At 36.7% G+C, this 24986-nt stretch overlaps 1 protein-coding gene across 1 annotated transcript in view; it reads left to right on the top strand.

The window, feature by feature from the left end:
- Positions 1 to 4517: 4517 nt before the first annotated feature.
- The window catches only part of LOC121375773 (gamma-aminobutyric acid receptor subunit beta-like), a 93941-nt gene continuing 73472 nt past the window's right edge, over positions 4518 to 24986 (top strand). Inside the window, exons 1-2 of the mRNA XM_041503400.1 lie at positions 4518 to 4540; positions 8154 to 8218. Of these exons, the coding sequence (XP_041359334.1) occupies positions 4533 to 4540; positions 8154 to 8218 (73 nt within the window). The 5' untranslated portion in view covers positions 4518 to 4532. The remainder of the gene's footprint in view (positions 4541 to 8153; positions 8219 to 24986) is intronic.

Genomic DNA, 24986 nt, shown 5'->3' with positions numbered 1-24986 from the left:
TTACAATAGTGTTCCATCGACTGGTACTAATTAAACACCTAACGCGTTCAATCAAGACCCAAACACCCATGCCCACAGTGTGCATTCAGTTGTGTGACTGACCATAGCGTGTAGTCATTGTGGTGTTATCAAGAAAACAATGTCATAGTTAAATTTAATTGATAGATTTTCAGAAAAAAAAATCCAAAACAAACTCAAAGAAACAAAAAAACAACAACAACAAACAACAAAACAAAACAAAAAACAAAACCAATTTCCCCAATAATTTACTTATATCACTGAGTATCTTTATTCCTAATCCCGGTCTGTTTGGCGAAGTGGGTCTGACAGTTACTGGCATACTCTATAAATGTGCAGTCTGTGGCATAATTTTATTATATATGTCTTTTTATATAAAATAAATACAAAACGTAATTTTATTTCAGAAAACAAAATCAGTAAAATAAAAAATAAAAGTAGGCGGCCTTTCACAAACAAAAATTTTGAAATAAAAATCCATGATTTTATTGCTTTCTCCTCTTAAGCGTTTAGAAAATCCAAAATCAATTTATACATCGCGTGGTCATGCACCATGTTGGATGAAAAACGTCACATTTTACAGATTTAGTATGGCAAGAGGCCATCCATTTACCACGTTCGCAAGCTTGTGGGTGGAGTAGTTTTAAGCCGATGATCACGGAGGAGGTGGTGGTGGTGGGGGGAGGGGTTCAAGAGCAAGCAATATGCATACTTGGGGATATTAAATACACAAATACATTTACTGCCCAGATAAAACAATATTTTATGACAACATCCGATATCACGTTTATAAAAAATGTTGGGTTTTTTAAAGAACGGATATGACTGGCAGCATTAAGAGCTGTATTACTGCAAAAGCCTTTTTGTCGTGGGCTTACATTTTCACGGGTAACCTAAAATACACATTTCTTTGAGTACTTAAATTCGTGGATCGAAAAGGTAGCGTCATACCCGTCAAATTCTATGATTAACAATTTAACAAACACCCGGGTTATTAAATCTGGGGCCTGATTCACTAAGCTTTTGTAACTTTGCGCTCACGTACTGCAATACAAAATGACTTACCAGGATGATGCAATATTGCTTAAGAGAGGTTTGTGAATTAGGCCGTTAAACCGCAAACGAGCTTTCGCGGTTATATTACTATCTATAAAGAGATGACATTTTGACAATGTCGTGATTGCGTGGCTACCGCTATTGCTCCTTTCATTTGATTCCGTATTCTGTATACATAGTAACAATGAAAACTACAATCCTGATTGTCTGAAGTCACGTGTTTGTTCAAAGAGAGACACATACATGCGCGACCATGACTATAACCTTGACCTACTGACCTAGCCCCGGTTGACCCAGCGCCGACCACCTTAGACAGACCATAACCTACTTAGGCTGACCTCGTTGGTATTGCGATATTGGCTTAATTTCCATTCAATCTCCCAAACATGTTACGTACACACAAGATTTAGCTGTACACGGTTTTAGGAAGAATAGTGTATCTTTGTTGTCTGGACAGACGTCCGAAATAACCGAGGGTGTGTGCTCAGGGCAGCGTGCTAGATTTTTAGTAGATATACAATGAAATAAAATAAAATAAAATAAAATAAAATAAAAAAATAAAAAATAAAATAAAATAAAATAAAAAATAAAAAAAATAAAATAAAATAAAATAAAATAAAATAAAATAAAATAAAAAATAAAATAAAATAAAATAAAATAAAATAAAAATAAAATAAAATAAATAAATACATAAATGACGGGATTTAGCTCAGTCGGTAGAGCGCTCGCTTGAGGTGTTTATGTCGAAGGATCGAACCACCTCGATGGACATACAGGGCCCTCCTCTCCGTCTTAATAAGTGCCACACGACTGGTATATCAAAGGCCGTGGTATGTGTTGTCCTTTGTGGGAAAAACATATAAAAGATCGCTTACTACTAATGGGAAAATATGTAGCACATTTCCTTTGAAGATTACGTGTCATCATTACCTAACGTTTTACGCGTAACAGCCGATGATTAATTAATCAATGTGCTCTAGTGGTGTCGTTAAACAAAACAAACTTTAGAATGGGACATGACATGCCTAGCTTACTAGGACATCTAATATGTAAGGACTGTTGTGACAATGATTTTTTTATTTTATCAAATATTCCATTGAATTCTATCTTTTTACACGGATCTTGAATACCACAATATTTTTTTGTCAAACTTTCACACGTTGTCGTAAATAAACAAGTAACAGTTTCCGGTAAACACTGAGGTAAATGTGAAAATACTGCATTTGCATTCTAAAAAATACAGGGCTGGACGTAACCCAGTAGTAAAACGCTCGCCTGATGCTCGATCGGTCTCGTATCGATCCCCGTTGGTGGGCCCATTGGGCTATTATTCGTTTTAGCCAGTGCCCCACGACTGGTATATGAAAGGCTGTGGTACGTGCTATCCTGTCTGTGGTATGATACATATAAAAGACCCTTTGCTACTAATGGGAAAATGTAGCGGGTTTTCTCTCTAAGACTACAATGTCATGTCAATATTACCAAATGTTTCACATCCAATAGCCGATGATTAATAAACGAATGTGCTCTAGTTGTGTCATTAATCAAAAACCAACTTTACTTTCTAAAAGATAAATGCAATTTGTTTTGAACCCGTTGTAAAACTACCGGCTTTCCTGTAAAAAAACACAACAAATGACGACTTTTTACGCCATCAGCTTCCAGCGGCTTAGGACGATAATAAATAATCTCATCATATTACGAACATGATAATTTCCCAGGCGAATTCACTCGTGAGAAAATTATTTTAGATACCTTAAAAAACAACACATATCCCACTGAGGCTTAAGGCGCATTCTAATTTAATTTTGTCAAGGTTACACATTTATTTTGTGCTATATTTCTGTAATGGATAAATATGACATTCGGTATACAATAATGACACACACTCAGCAATTTATAAAATGTCTCTAATTTTAATCACGATTCGAAAAAAGATCAACAAAAAATAGAAAAGAAAGATCGTCTGTTTATGTTGATAAAACGAATATGACATTAAATAAAAATGCACGACTGGTATATCAAAGGCCACGGTATGTATTGCCCTGTCTGTGGGATGGCGCATATAAAAGATCCCTTGTCGCTAATCGAAAAGAGTAGTCCATGAAGTGGCAACAGCGGGTTTCCTCTCTCAATATCTGTTAGGTCCTTAACCATATGTCTGACGCCATATTATAACGGTAAATAAAATGCGTTGAGTGCGTCATTAAATAAAACATTTCTATTCTATTAAATAAAAGTGCTGACCACATTTTTAATGTCTATGTATGTATGTATGTATGTGTATGTATGTATGTATGTATGTATGTATGTGTGGTGTGTGTGTGTGTGTGTGTGTGTGTGTGTGTGTGTGTGTGTGTAAAAGGTACATACATAACATTTTATTTAGACTCGTAACGGTGAATGTAGTGCCTACCTACCCTACTTAAAATTCCAGTATTTATAATAAGGTACTTAAAAACAACCCAGGAGTTCAACACATGAAACCTTATGATATGATAAAACCTGGGCACGAGCGAGGACAGGGCAATCCGAATAAAGAACATAGTCTTGAGACAGTTTAATTTTAATGTATACAATACATCAGCTATTCTCAGTTACGTATTATCACTAAATAGACGACTCCATACAGTAAATGGCTGGAGGTAACCCAGTGGTAAAAAGGGCTCGCCTGATGCGCGGTAGGTCTGGGATCGATCCCCGTCGGTTAACCCACTGGGTTATTACTCGTTCCAGCCAGTGCACCACGACTGGTATACCAAAGGCCGTGGTATGTGCTATCCTGTCTGTGGGATGGTGCATATAAAAGATCCCTTGCTACTAATGGCAAAAATGTAGCAGGTTTCCTCTCTAAGACTATTTGTCGAAATTACCAAATGGTTGGCATCCAATAGCCGATGATTAATAAAGGAATGTGCTCTAGTGGTGTCGTTAAGCAAAACAAACTTTAACTTTTCAATTAAAAGAAAACAGGAGTTGAACACCAAAAACATGATTTGTATATAACTGTTCTATGTGTAATAAAACCAAGGTATGATCGAGGACAGTGCAACTCAATCTGGAGCCATTTTCAGTTTAATGTACTATACATCAAGTATTCTCAGTTAGGTATTATCACTACGCAGACGACTCCATATATAGTAAACCATAAATCTGAAAGTTTTAACTGAACTATAGTTTCGATCCTGCAATAATTTGGTTTTATCGCAATTGTAACATTTTATTATTTGTTTATTCGAACCTTAGTAACCAAGAAAATACATGCAAATTCAAATCTGTCCAGGACTTCATTATAAAAAGTAAACGTTTTGAGACGACTTAACCATCCACTTACGCCCATTCTCTCTCTCTCTCTCTCTCTCTCTCTCTCATCTCTCTCTCTCTCTCTCTCTCTCTCTCTCTCTCTCTCTCTCTCTCTCTCTCTCTCTCTCTCTCTCTCTCTCTCTGATCTTGGCTGTATGTCTTTGTATTTGAAAAATATAGGGCGAGGCTTTAATATAGGCTTATGCCTGTTGACCCATTCCAAAACCGCATATTTAATGGTTAATAAATATTGTTTAAACCAATTTGATTTTGATATTTGATTTGATAATTATATATACTTATTACATGTATAGAAAATATGTACAAGAAACTTTGTTCCCGACGTCTGCGAACCACCGCCCAGCAGACGTGTGGTGTGATAATGTCAATCTGATAACGATCGATTTGCCAGTTACACACGTCCTGACGAAACCGTTTTAATTGCGGCATGATATATGATAGGCGATTTGTTCATTTATCCCACAAATTAATTAGCGCCTAGCAGACGATCGCGCCTTTTTCCCCCAGCAGGCGATCGCGTCTTGCGAGCAGACGTCATCGGAGCCAGACCGTTATATAGTCTTTGAGGAGTGGTCGATGAGCAGGGGCCTCAGCAAGTTATTGATCTTGCCGCCATAGGTTCCAGTCAATCTCAGATTTCTCCAAAATTTCCGCCATCTAGCGACAGAATGATGAAGTGAAAATAACGAGAGCACGCATGCGCCGCCCCTGTAAGAGGAGCATTTGATTCAAGTGATGTATGATGAACGCGTGGTGAACGCGAGATGACGTATAGGTAACACGGTGTGGACTATCTTTCGCCTTCTCAAATGGATTTATACATCATGTTCCTCCTGACGATCCAACTCTGCAGGTAGGTACTACACGCAGCGACGTCGTGGACGTGGTCGCTGATGTTGTCACGAGTAAGTGGAGGAAGGTGCTAAACGAAAAGGGAGATGGATTAAATAACACTATTGTGGTTTCACTGAATATTTTTCAAAATTAGATTCTGCTACAAAACCATCCATCAACCTGCAGGCAGATGTTCGGTTAAGGGTAAAACACGAACTCTCCCGGGAGATGGCCGAGGCTCGTGAAATACTGGTGTTTCCGTAATTCAATCAGTAATACATGTAGATTGTTCTATAAAATCTTTATTTTACCAAAAAAAAAAAAAAAAAAAAAAAAAAAAAAAAAGCATCAATATGAGTCTGATGATCAATCAGCAATACATGTAGATTGTTCTATAAAATCTTTATTTTACTAAAGAAAAAACCCCTATGAGTCTGGTGATTAACTACAATTCTGTTATTTCTCTGCCATATAACCGAAGTTTAAAATAAAATTTAATCAATGACGTAAATAAAATCATCTGATTTTTTAAAAATCAGAACAACGAAACAGTTACCGCAATCAAAATCGTATATCTGTGCAAGACAGAGTCAAAGGGACGTTTGTAAAGTGTTTCTGGATAATTACCGAGCTATTAACTGATTATACACACTGTAACTATTGATTGTTGCACATTAGTTTTTGTTAATGCACATATTTAGGTAAACAACTGTTTATCTAAATCATTAGTCAAGTTTCTAAAAACTGTCATCTCTTTACAAAGCAAACTTCTTATCGTGTAGCTTTTCAAGTGAGAGGTGAAGAGAGAGTTTCAATGAGCCAGTCGGACACGACAGTTATTTCTGTGATAGATCTCCCGTTCGGCGTGCGAGCTGTCAGGGGATCGATTCTCACTGAATAGATGTGCTGGCCTCTACACAAAGCTTGTACAATGGCAGGGATGGCATCCACTTTCGAATGCTCAATTTTCTTTAATATGCAACATATTTCATTCTGCTGGAATAGTACGTAGTCTTGTTTCTTAAAAGTCACATCAACAAACAATTCGGAGAACTTTAACCATTTTTATTTGATTCTAAATTTTCATTATACGTCATTTCACCAAGGTTGCAAGTTTTCGGAAAATCACAACAAAAAATTCGGAGAACTTTTAAACATTTTTATTTGATACCAAATATATATATGTACGTCATTTCACCAAGGTTGCAAATTTTCAGAAAATTATTAGAGATATTCAAATGTTAGTTCACGATACAGAAGATTACGGAGTGAAAATAGTGATACCTGGTGAAATAGCCTTGTTTTGATTCCATACACACATTTGCATCATTATGGTTACCATGCTCATATATATAATTTTTTATTTATTATTTTTTATTTTTTTTAAATGTTTTTTATTTATGTGTCTCAATGCATGAGCGCGTAAGTTTTGAAAGTGATTGATGTGTGTATAGGTTTCATCTTTATCAAATAGTACAGTTTTAATTTCTTTAACGTCCAGTATTTCCGTCATGTTTCTGAACTGCAGTCTTTTCTGTCCGGCCATCCGTGTTCTAATGTCATCTGTCATGGTCTGCACTGGTGCATTCATAAATAACTGTAGTCACACTAATATACATGTTTACGACAACACTATTTACGACAATACTATTTACGACATAATTGTCGTAAATAGATCTTTGTCTTTGCCATTTTGAAGTGCAAAATCAGATTATAATAAATGTTCTAATGAAGTATGACGTAAATGTTTTATTTCGCTGAATGTTACATTCGTATTTATTTTTACAACATTCTACAAAATTGAGAGTTACGATGTTTAATAAATATTTCTTATTCATTTTTTTTTATTATGCTACAAATAGCAGTGTTTAATGTTCATTCTCCCATCAACCATATTATAACGCTAAATTCTTATGTACATCACACCTGTTACCTATATGTAAACATAGCTTTGTACTAATGAGCTTCGTAGCTCAAAATCAATTAAGAACTGAGAATAATTTTTCTCTCCCGTTACAAAGACGGGACGTAGCCCAGTTGTAAAACGTCCGCTTGATGCGCGGTCGGTTTGAGCCAGGCGGTGGGCCCATTGAGCTATTTCTCGTTCCAGCCAGTGCACCACGACTGGTATATCAAAGGCCGTGGTATGTGCTGTCCTGTCTATGGGATGGTGCATATAAAAGATCCCTTGCTACTTATGAAATATAGCGGGGTTTTTCTCCAAGACTATATGTCAAAATTATCAAATGTAGCAGATGATTAATAAATCGACATTCAGCGAAATAAATTATCCAGTAGCAGATGATTAATAAATCCATGTGCTCTAGTGGTGTCTTAAACCAAAACTTTCTATCCCGTTATTTTGTTATTGTCTCTCGTTTTAATCGCCATATTCAGCTGTTGTTATAATAAGTTTGAATTGTAAATACAGATATAACATAGGTAAGTAATTGACATAACATGCGATATTTACCAGCAAATAACTTTCAAACTATTTACACATGTCGATAAGAGGCAATGTTGAGGTGGAGAGAGCAAAATAAGTTGACAGTCAGGAGAAGCTGTTAGATAGGAAAGAAATAACGTGGAGATCAAAGAAGGGTAAAGGGATCCACACGCACACACATACACGCACGCACGCACACGCATACCCGCACGCACAGATACATACACACACACACACATAGACACACATATACACACACGCACACATACGGAGAGAGAGGGGAAGAGAGAGAGAGAGAGAGAGAGAGAGAGAGAGAGAGAGAGAGAGAGAGAGAGAGAGAGAGAGAGAGAGAGAGAGAGAGAGAGAGAGAGAGAGAGAGAGAGAGAGCCTAACATATTTACATATGTTTTGAAATCTCTATAATGTTGTGTTGCAGGGCATCAGGTACTTCGAATTACACGCAGAAGTTTAAAAACGTTACTGACACCATTCGACGACTATTGGACGGCTACGACATTCGCCTTCGTCCGAGCTTCGGAGGTAAGATACACAAAATACTACACGACTTTCTGATTAATATGGATTATAATGATTTAAGTCCAAAATGTACGACTTTCCTTGCGAACCTTATAAAAGGGAAACAAACTATTTCTCTTATTCGCCTGCTAAAGCATATTTTCATTTTGTTTTCAATATATTTTCCAGGGAAAAATGTCTCAACCCCACCCTATAGACACACAGTCTAACCACCTTCACCCAACCCACACTCCGCTAAAATTTCCGCCTGCAGTTTGTTATTTTACTGACACGTGTATAAACCACCAGTTTGTACACTACAAATATACAAGTTTATTTACAATGTCGTCTGGTTCTTGGCAATCAAACTGATGCTTTATACAGTCAAGAGGCATGTCCAAGAGGGCAAGCGATCACGGTTGCTCGCTAGACTGGTTTTTGTGCCAATCTGATTAAAATTAGCTCTACTGGTCTCACCAGTAGATCTAACAGCATTGCGTGGAACCCCATGTCCAGGTGACATTTCATCTATAAATAACAATTTAAATATCGACCAATTACACTTCGCCTTTTATAGCGTTATTCGGGAGCATACACATTTTAAAAATATCGGGCGAGACTATTTATGCAATAGGCGAACTTGTTGGTCTATTTCAATATTGAAAAAAACAGGGGGAAAAGTGCAGTAATAAACTCTGGATTGTATACTAGTATAAACAGATTTTATGGCTATACCATCACGGTTTTTTTTCGTCTTGAAACGAATTTTATATAAAATGTTATATTGAAATTAGTTTCCGGCATACTTCGTAATTCACCCGAATCATTTCGTATACCCTCGGCATAATCCCGAATGTTTTCAAATTCTTTTCAAATCACTGGAATGATTTTGCAAGTAAGGTTTTGATTGGTCGAATGAAAGGTCAACTGGACATGAGCTCCAACGGGCTGCTGTTAGATCCACATGTAATAGTGGAGCTAATTTTAATTAGATTGGTTTTTGTGCCTAATGTTAGATGAATGTGATATGATAGAAGACGATGGTATCAGTCAAAATGTTCGCGAGTGCTCACCGTCCTAAACACGTTTATGTCATAGCAATATTTAGAATACGACTCAAGTAGAAAAAAGTTTGGGAAAATGTAATGCTAGGTTAAGACTACCAACGTTCACGACGGAGTTGGCCGACTCGCCGATCTCTCGATTTCTACGACTGTCCAGTTGCTAGTCTGCGCGCTCTTACAACTCGATTCTCGTCGTATACAACTCCTACGACCGTTTAGTTGTTTGTTTGAGTTCACCCATTTTAAGTCGGGAGTTGTGAAAATTGTAACGCAACCATAGAGTCGTGACAGTTGACAGTCTGATCCTAGTATAGCGTAACAGTCAAAATATAAGTTTCTGAAAAAGTTGTATTATTATGACTGTTAGAAGAACTGAATGGCTGTCGTATTGTTCTAATATTTGATTTCATTTTATACCTCTGTCACTGAATGTGTTGAGCTGCTGTAAACTATGTTCGCGCAAGTAGTCTGCTGTTTGACTGCGATTATTTCATGGCAAACAGCTTTGAAGTGGCAACTATTTGACTGAAGTTGACAAGGGGAGAGCATGTAGTTTGTAAACATATGTAACTTGTTGACATTGAAGACTTGTTTGTGGTAATTCTGGCCCATACAAAAGTAGTGTTTTTTTGTGTAAAATAGGTGTACTCCGGCCAGGTTAAGTGGGTGTGTTTGTTTAAATCAATATCCTGAGAGAAAGAGCTGGACAAGAGGGGTTGTTCTTTTCAGGGTATGTTGCCCTCAGGCAGACAAAGGTACATACAAAAATCGATGGGCCTGCTAATATTAATAATGTTATAGCCACCAAGGCTATATAGAAACATATAGCGTAATTAATTGTGGTCTGTGGCCGGATGATCCATCTGACATCGTCTTTTGACCAATTGCGTTAGCCCTTGTATCAAAACATACTCGTCGAAATTCAAACTAACTAGTTTAACACGTTGATGGGTAATGCGTAAATTTATTCTATAATGTACCCATAATACCCATATCATAAACCCATGTGATAATTTAATGTATTAACCCGGTTAATAATGATATGCAAATTTGCAAGGTCTCTAGGTAAGGTGTTGCTGTGGATAGGTCATTTGCTTACAGGCCAACAAGATCTGTGTACCTGAGCGTAACGTTTTCAAAGATTTATTGAAAATGCGTGACGTCAAACTAATTTGTGCTAATCGTGATGACGTCATATTACCAATGGCGGCTTCTTTAGTATTGTGATTTACTAAAATCTTTATCAAAAATGTTATTTTAGAAGTGTTATAGGATAAATAGAATTGGCTTCTCGTGTTTTTTTAATATGTAAAATATCAACCTCGTCTAATTAATCAGTATTTGTCTCTGCACAACCTCGAGAAATACCGACTGACATAAGACTCGGTTGACAGTTTCATATTAACAAATACTCGTGACGAATTCTCTATATCTTCACCTGCGTTCACAGCCAGTCTTCAAAGAGGTTTCCTTAATTGAATTTAACAAAGTGTCAAGATACCATTCTCTTTCGTTTACCTTTTTGAACTAATGTGAATGCGGTAGTTTCAATTACAAGCTTGCGAACACGTAGTTCTTGGTAGATTTGGTACAAGTTTTATTTGAGATTACGTATTTGAAGGTTAAAGGGACATTCCTGAGTTTGCTAGAATTTTTAAGATGTTATCGACTAACAGAGACTTTTTAACGATTGTTATTACATATTAAATATATTTTTCTGCATAAAATATTAGTGGCTGTATATTGAATGTGTTTCTGATCGTTCTAATATTTGTACTAGGTTAAATTTCATTTTATTTCCTAAAATATTATTAGTCGGAAACATCTTACAGTGTAGCAAACTCAGGAATGTCCCTTTAAATTTATTACTGTCTTCATTTAATTAACAAACACCTCTTGTGATAAGCTATAATAATACGTACGAAAATTAACACGAGTTGGATGCAGGCTTAAATACAACAGCTCCCCCCCCCCCTCTCTCTCTCTCTCTCTCTCTCTCTCTCTCTCTCTCTCTCTCTCTCTCTCTCTCTCTCTCTCTCTCTGTGTGTGTGTGTGTGTGTCTATATACCTTTATTTGATGAGATAGTTATTTGCAAAATATCAATATTGGTGTATACTTTACTTTGTAATATAAAACTTTACCTAGTTAGATCAGATTTGACATTGTAGTTTCCATAGAGTTCTTGTGTAAAGCAAATAACCTGTATTTGCTGCTATACATTGTAAGATGCTTACGACTAATGTGTCGTTATAATGCGCAAAACTGCATTTGAAATATTTTTGGTTTGTTTAGAATATCAGTGTCCCAATGTTTCTATTAGCTCAAACTTCATTTTATTTTCAAATATCTTTATATATATATATATATATATATATATATATATATATATATATATATATATATATATATATATATATACACACATATATACAACATATAACATTGTATATACATACATAAATACATACATACGAAATTGTTTGGAGTTAAAATGCGGGATCAACTGCTACAAACATCACAACGACCAGAAAAACCCCACTTTGTATATATATATATATATATATATATATATATATATATATATATATATAAAGACACTGATATTCTAAACAAGAAAAAGTTTACAATAGGTAACTTTAGTCGTTTTGGATTTAGTAGTCTAAGAAGACGTATAAATGATGTCATAGGGAATATCCATGTCAGCATATATACAAACACTGGTATTCGAAACAAGAAATGTTTACCATTCGTACGTTTAATCGTTTAAAGGTTCTAGCAGACGTTAATATGTCATAGCAGCATATAAATGACGTCATGGGGAATATCAGTGACTGTATATGCAGACACTGATATTCTAAACAAGAAAATGTTTACAATAGATAAGTTTGGTTGTTTGAAAGCTATATACGTCGCTAATATGTTACAACAGCAATAAAGACTGATCTGTTCAACGTACATATCGGTGTTTTGCACACATCGATTTCCAACCGATATTTGATTAACAAGACTGTATAGAACACGCGGACTTTATCATGGAATCTAGAGAGACGTGAACTCTCCAGAGATCAACCGAGCACCGTGGCGAGGAGCTGTAAAAAGACGGGTGTCAGAGGACTGCTATTCTTACACAGCCATATTTCCCCACCAATCTACTCAACAGGCTTAGGTCGCCAAAAAACTGGCTTTTTTTGCAGCAGATCAATACTGGAAATAATAACCAGCCGGTAAGCAGTAAGGGACAAAAGCCGCGCGGGACTTCAGAATATACTTATACATCTAGATTGACGCATTAGCCTGTGGGTGATTAGATTTTCCGTTAAACCGGGAGGATTATAACAAGTAAGATAAGATGGTGATCATATTTAAAACCAACAATTATATTACAGTATTGTAATTTGTGACAGTTTTGTTTTTATCACCATTTTATTATTTAGGTGGTGGGAGGAGGGCTCCGTGAGATGAGGCAGAATGCCAAGGGAACTTTGGAGGAGATTTGGATGGGGATGGAAATTAATATATAATAAAATTATAACTCGCAAAATTTAGGGGGGGGGGAAGGGGGCCCCTTGCACCCCTAGATCCGCCTCTGATTACAAACCAGTGGAGCCATTTTCACAAAAATAATCGTAAGTTTAAACCTGCGACTAGTTATACCGGTCACCCGTGTACATATGTTTGGCATCTATTTCACTACGAAAATTACATCATTACGGAAGATGGAGCAGTTTAAAGTCAAAAGGAAAAACGAAATATGTGTACTTCTAACTATATTTGTTATACTTTTAATAGTACTCTAGGAATTGTGGTTTAGCTGTAGATTAATATTTACGTCCAAAACTAGGCTTACGGCGTTTTGTGTATTGGGGGCTTGGAAGATTATAATTCTAAAGACAATTCGATTTCCTTTACCTCAGCCATATTATAATTTGTAATATTTCTGTGCCAAATTTTCATTCTTTCCTTTGGTGTTCATTGTTTTGTTTCCATTGTAGCATATTATCTTCGTTTTAAAATGTGTTTCCACATCACAGTCATTGTTCATCCAACTGTTACAGGTATTTCACGGTTTGTCTCTGTGAATTTAATAGGGGTGGCGGATGGGGCAGGATTTAGCTCTGTCGGTTGAGTGCTCGCCAGAGCTGCTCGTGTCGCAGGATCGAACCACCTCGGTGATTCAATTGATTGGATATTTTCTCTCTCGTTACAACCAGTGCATAACATCTGGTCAAAGGGCGTGATATGTGCTTTCCTGTCTGTGGGAAAGTGACATCTAAAATATCCCTTGCTGCTAATGGAAAAATGTAGCGGTTTTTTTTCTGATGAATACGAGTCAGAATTACCAAATGTTTGACATCTAATAGCCGATGATTAATTAATCAATGCGCTGTAGTGGTGTTTTTAAACAAAACAAACTTTAACTGTGAACTTAATATGGCACAATTAAAAGAGCTATGAAGGTATATATGCAGGACGAAGAAATAGATTTATAACTACGGACTCTTCTGTAGTCTATTTCAGTCTAGAACAGACGTCAAAAGATCCTGATATTTACAGATCGATAAATTTGTCTCCTAACTCTCCTTCAAACACCATTATATATTGATATATGAAATGAGTTGACATATGATCAATCCCAAGTACTTGTACGCGATCATACTGAAAGTGTGATGGATATATTAGATGATGGCAAACAGACGTTTTATTACAGATTCCTGTGATAAATTAATCCTTATGACGTCATTTACACTTTAGTGGTTCTCGTATTTCTGACAATGTGTGTCTCATACATAGTTTATACAAGCGATTAGTGATCATGTTTTATTGCAGAGGTCTGTTATGAATGAATACCTAATACGTTATTCACATTGTTTCACGGTTCACGCACTTCCGACAATGTGTGTCTCATACCAATCTAATTAAAATTAGCTCCACTATTACATGTGGATCTAACACCAGCCAGTTGGAGCTCATGTCCACCAATCAAAACCTTACTTGCAGAATCATGCCAGTGATTTGAAAATAATTTGAAAATATTCCGAATTATCCTGAGGGTATACGATATGTTTCATGTGAATTACGAATGCCTTATTTAGACCAGTAAAACTAATTTTAATCGGATTGCTAACAACACTGCGTAGTCTCCAATGTCCAGGTAACATTTCGTCAGAAAATAATAATTTAAATATTGACCAATGACACTTCGCCTTTTATAACGTTATTTGGGAGCATACAAATTCAAAAAATATCGGGGGAGTCTATTTTAGTGGCCGCAGTACGCGAACCATACCAATACGTACAGGATAGGTTATCAGTCTTCAATTTTACATTAAAAATTATTTATTTATTTATAAAGAAAACTAACTAAATCAGTCTTCAGTTTTACATTACAAATTATTTATTTTATAAAACAAAACATTCAAACGAAACATGTCGTATACCCTCAGGATAATTCGGAATGTTTTCAAAATTATTTCCAAATCACTGGCATGATTCTGCAAGTAAGGTTTTGGTGCCAAATGTTGAGCACGCTATTCAACAAGGTTACTGGTATGTATTTAGTACGTTTCAACAAGTTTAGTTTACTGCCAAATATTCAGAACATATGTTCAACACACGATTCAACAAGTTTACAGCCAAATGTTCACTTTTCAACTATACGTTTGAACGACATACCTATTAACACGTTCAAAATCGCATCTATGCAAAAGGCAGTCAAAAGGACATTTTGACATGATGATCGACTGCTCCCATTAGTCACTGTCAGGTCTTTCAGCAGTAGGAGGACTGCCACTTCCTAGTCTGGTTAAAAAAGCTAAACATGCACAAGATAGAGATCACTGAAAATTTAAACAGATATATTTACATGCACTCATGAATCACTGACCAAACAGTGATGATGCTTTGTGCAAAGCATGTTGGCGTTCGCTACTAAAACAGCGTGGTTGTCATAAGCTTTCCAATACAAATATCGATCTCTACAACTACTAAAATACAGTAAGTAACTGATGGTCATACTGTTTTTAATACAAATATCTCTACAAAACATGCTAGTGCTCAATACTAAAATACAGTGAGTAACTGGTGGTCATACTATTTTCAGTACAAATGTCTCCACAAAAGATGTTAGTGCTCAATACTAAAATACACTTGAGTACCTGGTTGTCATAACATTTTCAATACAAATATCTCTACAAAACATGTTAGTGCTCAATACTAAAATACACTGAGTACCTGGTTGTCATAACATTTTCAATACAAATATCTCTACAAAACATGTTAGTGCTCAATACTAAACTACACTGAGTACCTGGTGGTCATAACATTTTCCATACAAATATCTCTACAAAATATGTTAGCGCTCAATACTAAAATGCAGAGAGTAACTGGTGGTCATACTATTTTCAATACAAATATCTCTACAAAACATGTTAGTGCTCAATACTAAAATACAAGGAGTACCTGGTTGTCATAACATTTTCAATACAAATATCTCTACAAAACATGTCAGTGCTCAATACTAAAATACAGTGAGTACCTGGTGGTCATAACATTTTCAATACAAATATCTCTACAAAACATGTTAGCGCTCAATACTAAAATACACTTGAGTACCTGGTTGTCATAACATTTTCAATACAAATATATCTACAAAACATGTTAGTGCTCAATACTAAACTACACTGAGTACCTGGTTGTCATAACATTTTCAATACAAATTTCTCTACAAAACATGTTAGTGCTCAATACTAAACTACACTGAGTACCTGGTGGTCATAACATTTTCCATACAAATATCTCTACAAAATATGTTAGCGCTCAATACTAAAATGCAGAGAGTAACTGGTGGTCATACTATTTTCAATACAAATATCTCTACAAAACATGTTAGTGCTCAATACTAAAATACAAGGAGTACCTGGTTGTCATAACATTTTCAATACAAATATCTCTACAAAACATGTCAGTGCTCAATACTAAAATACAGTGAGCACCTGGTGGTCATAACATTTTCAATACAAATATCTCTACAAAACATGTTAGTGCTCAATACTAAAATACACTTGAGTACCTGGTTGTCATAACATTTTCAATACAAATATATCTACAAAACATGTTAGTGCTCAATACTAAACTACACTGAGTACCTGGTTGTCATAACATTTTCAATACAAATATCTCTACAAAACATGTTAGTGCTCAATACTAAACTACACTGAGTACCTGGTTGTCATAACATTTTCAATACAAATATCTCTACAAAACATGCTAGTGCTCAATACTAAACTACACTGAGTACCTGGTTGTCATAACATTTTCAATACAAATTTCTCTACAAAACATGTTAGTGCTCAATACTAAACTACACTGAGTACCTGGTGGTCATAACATTTTCCATACAAATATCTCTACAAAACATGTTAGCGCTCAATACTAAAATGCAGAGAGTAACTGGTGGTGATACTATTTTCAATACAAATATCTCTATAAAACATGTTAGTGCTCAATACTAAAATACAAGGAGTACCTGGTTGTCATAACATTTTCAATACAAATATCTCTACAAAACATGTTAGTGCTCAATACTAAAATACAGTGAGTACCTGGTGCTCATAACATGTTCAATACAAATATCTCTACAAAACATGTTAGCGCTCAATACTAAAATACAGTGAGTAACTGGTGGTCATACTATTTTCAATACAAATATCTCTACAAAACATGTTAGCGCTCAATACTAAAATACAGTGAGTAACTGGTGGTCATACGATTTTCAATACAAATATCTCTACAAAACATGTTAGTGTTCAATACTAACCTACAGTGAGTAACTGGTGGTCATACTATTTTCAATACAAATATCTTTACAAAACATGTTAGTGCTCAATACTAAAATAAACTGAGTAACTGGTTGTCGTAACATTTTCAATACCCAGCTCTCTAGAAAGCATGGTAATACAGCGAGCAACTGGTGATCTAACATTTTCAATAGGATGATCTCTACAAAACATCATCTTCTTCTTCTTCTTCTTTATTTTTTGTATCCCACTGCCCCCTTTCCTTTCTCCCCTTTGAATTCCATTTCATTTCTTCCCGATCTGGAGACTCCTCCTATCTTTCAACTTATTTCGCTGTCCATCTCCACATTCCAGTCCTTGTCTCTCCAACCGCGACATATGCTTGTCTCTTGTGGCTATCTGTTTCACACACCTGCCATTTCCCATCAGCTTTTAGTTGTGGGCTTAGACTGACCACTTCGGGAGTTACTTCTGGCATTGTTAAGAGGCACGTGTAACCAACCACCTACTATGCACCCCTACTACCGGCGGTTGTTAGTTAATACCGTGGGTCAGACCAGCTTTATTAGCAGCAGAGGACGAGGATGCCAGTGGGGGCAAGGGAATACACAGACACTGCACCCGTGGAGGAAGTTGAGACAAGCAGGCGATGGTGTGGACAATTCAGAAGACAGAGTCGGAGGAAACTGACAGAAAGGGTCGAAACAGATTGAAATCGTGGGAGAAATTGGAAAGTATTTTTTATATTAAGATAATGAGAAAGATAGGCAGAGGGTGACAGATGATAAAGATGAATGAATGTATGATTTGACGGGATTTGAACCACTACAAAACGTCTTAGTGCTCGTTACTAAAATGCACTCAGTAAACGTGGTGATCATAACCTCTACAATAACCGTCTCTCTACAATGCGTGGCGGTATTCTCTACTAAAGTACAGTGACTACCAATGGGGACATAACCTCTACAGTAACCGTCGTTTTATTGATCTCCTGTTACCGTGGTTCATAGAAAACTGGAACTCTCCATCAAAAGACACAAGATCGGGGCACAGCACTTAATCTACTTAAAGCAAGAAAAGCGGAAAATATTACTGCAGCCATTGATTGCTGCTAGCGAAGTTATTTACCATTCATTATACTGTCTAAGAGAATGGTCTTGATCGTTCACTGTCAAGCCACACGCTGAACAGCTTTGCAGATTGGATGTGGCGGAATTGAAGGGAATTTATGAAAAATTAGAACAGTTTATTTTCTCTTAGAATCCATACCACAGTGAGAGGAGGTAATATCGTAAATCGTCCAGACGAACAAATGGGTTCTAAAACATGGAAGTCGACTTACAGACGCGTACTGCATATTGTCTAATTGACTCAGCTGACATATAAACTAAAACTGAACTCTCTATGCGACCATGTTACCTGACTGTCTCTCTAGACATAAAATAAAGTGGTTAATAGAAGGACCCGTAGTACCATTGTTGAAACACCACCCACGCGGTTTGCGTCGAATTCTAATCCAGTTGCCATCTTCTGTTGCTAACTTTGTTCAGCTATCCAAACACAACTCTGATCGTAAAGCCAACTAAGCGATTGAAATATTTTTGGGAATCCCCACGAGCCTATTTACATACTCCCACATACCTTCTTGGCCGGCTAGATGACACGTAATTGAGCTATGCGGTCTTCTAATAATGATGGTGGTATTTGAGAAATCACGTTTTTCAAATGATGTTTTTCTGATGATGTTTTATTCATACTAAATTAAAGGCACAGACCCTATTTTCAACCCGTAAAAATGGACACTAAGTTTGGTTAAGTTACAAACCTGTAACACATTTTTGTATAACGTTACACGATAATGAAACAAGAGTCTGTGGCATTGAAACGGTGAAATACCGTTAAAACAGACTAAAACTCGACTCCATAACTCTTACTTCTCAGACGCACGTGCGTTTTTAAAAATATTTAAAAAATGCATTTTGTGGTATTAGAAACACCAGGATGACCAGAAAAACTTCGGTTGTACGGAAATGGATAATCTAAACAATAAAATATAAGTAAAGTTTGATTTTAAAGATCATAAACGGCTCTAATAGTGAACAATATGCCTTAGTGTTTAAAAACTAGGGTTTGTCCTTTTAAGAAAGACAACAAAGAAATGCCATCGTTGATACACCAATAAGGTTTTAAGTCAGAATCATAGAATTCTTTGTCTCTTGTTCAAAGGAACATCATTTTCATCACTTGCAGGACATCAGATAATTCGTATACTATAGGACGATGAATTTATTAATATTTTTATTATTTTGAAAAGCTGAAATGATTGCGAAGAATAATATCATATTATTTAAATCATCATAAAGCATAATGTAAGCATCAAATTAAACTGTATATTCGGTTATACATATACTATTATAATCACCAATATTTTAAAGCATGAAGTCAACGATTAACCACATAAATGATTAAAAACGTTTGCACCACTGGAGCACATTGATTAATTAATCATCGGATATTGGATGTTGAACATATGGTAATTCTGACACGTAGTCATCTGAGGAATGCCAGTGGGATGATGCATATAAAAGATACCTAGCTTCTTATGGAAAAAACGTAACGGGTTTCTTCTCTAAGACTGTATCAGAATTATCAAATGTTTGACATCCAATAACCGATGATTAGTTAATCAATGTCCTCTAGTGGTATCGTTAAACAAAATAAACAAACACACGAACTTTATTACATAAATCTAGTTTTTGATATGCAACCTCGGGACCATAAATAACGTGTTATTGTCTTGTCACCATCTTCAGAGGACAGTAATAATTTCTAAATATGGTTTCATGTTGCCTTGGCCTCAGTTTATATCAGTGTTAATTATTTGTGGTTCACATACACCAAAATTCAAAGCTCCATTCAATTGTGGCATATTTAAACATTGTAATAGAATGATAATTTATAATGACCCATATTCAAAATAGAATACTATATTCGTAAACAGATTCTCTCCTTTTTTTGGCGCACTGAATGCAAAGCTGACATCTGTGACAAATCTCGGTAAATAAATGCCATTTTTCCTGTAGCAGTTTAACAGCATTGAGGGCCAAGGAATCATTTTCAATTATCAAAAGTATCGATTCCACGCTGTGCTGTATCTAACACGCTATCGGCTGTATAACTAACCCTAGCGTTTTCTCACTAAACATTAATACCAGCTTTTCCAATACACAAGATAGATAGATAGCTAGCTAGATGGATAGCTAGATGGATATGTAGATAGCTAGATAGCTAGATAGATAGTTAATAATATATACTGACACACAATGAAAACGCAAAACAGATATTTTTCAATATTTTGTTGTGATTAATGAAAAATATATTTATTGGATTTAAAATAACAATTTATGAGAGGAAGCCATTGATTGGTACTTTTGTCTGGGTTTTAATCCTGGTTTTGTTCTCGTTACACATACAATAGCAGACAAAATGGTATGAAATGCGTTCACTACATGCACAATCATGCTGCATGCAATGCACATGAAATGCCAGTATGTGGACACATAAAAGTCACGTAACGGTGTCATATTCCTCGTCACATTAAGAATGCCACGACTCAGATAAGAACAAAGGGAGCGAGTGTTGGGCATGGTTCAAATGGGGACTTCGCAAAACCAAGTTGCTAGGACCTTCAGAGTCCATCTATCAACTATTGGACGACTTGCTGAACGTCATCAACAGACTGGGAGTGTCCGTGATCGACCTCGACCTGTCAACGTCCTGTTACGACCCCACGCCAAGATCGGCAGATTCGACGACACCACCTCCGTGACCGGTTAAGAATTAAGACGATGACAGCAAGCAACACGATAGGACGTCATGGAAGGCCTATCCATCCGATGACGGTCATCCGTCGACTCAGAACGGCTGGACTCGGATGCAGACGCCGTACAACGGTAACATCATGACACCACGACATCGTGCTGCGAGACTACAGTTTGCTCTCCAGAATGGTAATCATCCACCATCTTCCTCTCATAAATTGTTATTTTAAGTCCAATAAATATATTTTTCATTAATCACAACAAAATATTGAAAAATATCTGTTTTGCGTTTTCATTGTGTGTCAGTATATAGTGAGATAGATAGATAGAGATAGATTAATAGATAGATAGATAGATAGATAGATAGATAGAAATAATAGAATGGATGTGCAACCACACCCCAGCACGAAAAATACATCGACTACTGGGTGTAAAAATATGATAAATGATCAATACACATTGCCATCAACAGGTGGATAATTATTAGCAGTAGTTGTAGTAGTAGTTGATTGGCATTAAACCGTGTTAGCATACAGTTATATACAAATAGCGGGACATAGCCTAAAGATAAAACTCTCGCCTGAAGGGCAGTCTGTTTGGGATCGATCCCCGTCGGTGGGTCTATTGGGTCATTTCTCGTTTCAGCCAATACACCACAATTAAATTGTCAAATGTTTGACATGCAATAGCCGATATGTCAGTGTGCACTAGTGGTGTTAAACAATACAAACTTTTGTTAAATAAAGTACATACTATCGGGTGCACGTGAAATATTACTGTTTTTGTATTCCATCGTGAATGCATAAAGACCTGTTTTGGTGGCTTAGTACAATAGTAGTTAATCGATCTGCTTTAAGTCAGATAGGAGGCTTTACCACCAAGCGGACATGAACAGCGAACGACATTTCCCACCGACAGCGAAGTGGCATGAGCTTTAACATCAGAAGACTCATTATAAAATGGGTTTTTTCTTAGGACTTTGCTAGTAAGATCAAGAAGAGAAGATTAAAAGAGGAAATTTCCAGTGGTTCACGTTCGCTTTTGCGAACCTTTTGAACTTTACGTTAGCTTTCGCTTGGTGAAAACGATCTATTGGATACCAATAGAAGCCATTCGTTCGCAATGACAATCGCGTTGGCGTTTGTGTTCGCTTACCGGAAAAGCACCGTTACATAATTTGGAACCCAATTGTTGGCTTTGATTTAAAGCTAATTTTAAAGTGTGTTTTTTTTTGTAGTTTTTTTGCTTAACGACATCACTAGAGCACATTGATTTATTAATCATCGGCTATTGGATGTCAAACAAGGATATTTTATATGAACCATCCTACAGACATGATAGCACATACCACTGCCTTTGATATATCAGTCGTGGTGCACTGGCTGGAACGAAAAAGAGCCCAACGGGTCCACCGACGGGGATCGATCCCAAACCGACTGCTCATCAAGCAAACGCTTTACCAATGGACTACGTCCCGCCCCAGCTAGTTTTAAGGACTCAGTGGAGAGTGTAAGGTCACTACAGCGACATATCGCATCTCGTACTGAGTCCTGATCTAGACTATCCAGTCATTGGTGTTCCACAGCAAGAAGCCAAAAGAAGAAATGTCAGCGTTCTGGAAACGGCCACGATAGAAGCTCTTCAGGACTATCGCTGCGTCCACAATATCTAGGGATGCTTACTCTGAAGAATCTCAACTCTATATTTACCTTGATTTTTGTATTGCATTGACCAGATGAAGCAACATTTTATTAAGTCCTGTTAACCATCTCACCAATGGCAGACGTGGCTTTATTTTAATACCGAATTATGACAAGTCATGGCAACTATCTCACCAATGGCAGAGGTGGCTTTATTTTAATGCGGAATTATGACAAGTCATGGCAACTATCTCACCAATGGCAGAGGTGGCTTTATTTTAATGCGAATTATGACGTCATGGCAACTATCTCACCAATGGCAGAGGTGGCTTTATTTTAATGCGGAATTATGACCAGTCATGACAACTATATCGCCAATGGCAGACGTGGCTTTATTTTAATGCGGAATTATGACAAGTCATGACAACTATCTCGCCAATGGTAGACGTGGCTTTATTTTAATGCGGAATTATGACAAGTCATGACAACTATCTCGCCAATGGCAGACGTGGCTTTATTTTAATGCGGAATTATGATGAGTCATAGCAACTATCTCGCCAATGGCAGAAGTTACTTTATTTTAATGCGGAATTGTGACAAGTCATGGCAACTATCTCAACAATGGCAGAAGAGGCATTATTTTAATGCCGAAATCAAAGTTAGGTGAACTTTGACCCGGTGATATGCTATTTAGCTATTTATGTGAAAAGGACACCATTGAAAAGGTTATGGCCACCACTGTTAGAGATACTCCCCCCCCCCCCCCCCCACCCCCCTTCCTCCAGTTACCGGCATTTACCGACGCCTATGCGATTACAGCTGCAGATGGTGTCACTCTGACCGAAGTGGACCACACTAAGACTATTTTACAACGAGAACTGGCAATTTGCCGCGATAGTGTCCGCCGAGGAGTAATCTGCCTGTTGTTTGTTCACGGAATCAAGTAAACAAAGTATCCGCTATTTGCTAATCTAGCCGACTCGTGTGTGTATGTGTGTGTGGTCTGTGGTCAAACTTCACAAAATTAAATTCACTTTCTCCTCCATCGCGAGAACCTGAAAAAAAATAGCTAATGATAACCACGTGATGATGATGACCTTGGAATGAGTAATGCAGAATGATGTACGAGCGAAGACTTCGAGCAGATTTGACATGTTGCCTTTGTTGAAACCGTTATCATCAATTTGTCGGAAAGCCGTAAGTACACCAGATCTTGAATATACCAGCAAAGTAATCTCATCTGTAAGAGTGGTCAACTAGTTTATCTTTGGACTCCTTCAACAGCGTTGACAAATGTCAGACCGGAGGACAATACCATCTGGAGAGAACAGTGGTCGGTGGACATATTCAGTGCATCTGCAGTTTTAGAAATAAATTCTAGTAATTCTGCCTGTGATCTCGAGTTCTCTGATACAAGTAACTTGGCCCAATGTTTGATCCACGAAAACAATTGTGAATCAAAAGCCGAATTTATATCAAAATGTCAGTTTTTCAGATTTCTAGGTGAGACCTCTTGGGAAACATTTGTTTTTATTTCAACTTATTTTCGTGCTTATATCCTGGGCACACACCTCAGCTATCTGGCCTGTCTGTCCAGGACAGTGGTTAGTTGTCAGTGGTTAGTGCTTAGTGAGAGAGAAGAGGGTGTAGTGGTCATACACCTACCTATTGAGTCGTTAAAACTCGCTCTGGGTGGGAGGGTTGCGAACCCTGTACCTACCAGCCTTATGTCCGATGGCTTAACCACGACACCACCGAGGCGGGTTCTTGGGCAACAACATTTAAGAAAGATAAACTGGCACACTTGCGAAGATCATTAGCTATTAATACTTTACTTGATCCACAAGAGCACCAATGTGAAGTTTCGAATATTCCTCTCTGCTCATTTGAGTCGAGTGAAGTATGGGTATGGTACTCTATTAAAGCCTACTATTAACGTCTACTTTAAGCACAACATCTGGCTTCGACAATGACTTGAGTTCAGCAATCACCAGTTGCATGTTTAGCATGTACTTTAGCCTGTTAGCGTATGCAAACAGTTTGAATCAATTACAGTCGAAACACTGAATTTAAAGATAACTTTAAAGCAATCAATCTATGGCAATGATAATTGATAAAGTGCATTTAATCTTTTTTTTTTTTTTTTTTTTTTTTTTCATATATGGTAAAGTTTACATTAATTTTCGTTCCAGACTTCAAAATGAAGTTCTGTAATCAAACTGTACATGCTGCATATTAGGGAAATGTCCGTACTTTTCCTATCAGTTGTTTGTTGTTTGCTAAATAAATTAATGACCCTAGAGATCTGTATGTCAATAGAAAAGATACACTTTATCTTAAAGCAGTATATGTTCTATATCTTGTAGAAAAATTATCTTTGACCTTAAAAATACATAAAAAGCAAGTGTCTCTCTTTATTCATAAACATAACGCTGTTAGGTTACCTTGTTCACGATTGTCTTGCATTATT

The sequence above is a fragment of the Gigantopelta aegis genome, chromosome 6 (genome assembly GCF_016097555.1).
Source record: "Gigantopelta aegis isolate Gae_Host chromosome 6, Gae_host_genome, whole genome shotgun sequence".
Lineage (NCBI taxonomy): Eukaryota > Metazoa > Mollusca > Gastropoda > Neomphalida > Peltospiridae > Gigantopelta > Gigantopelta aegis.
Note: the sequence above shows the minus strand (reverse complement) of the source record. Positions and strands in the feature narration are given on the sequence as shown.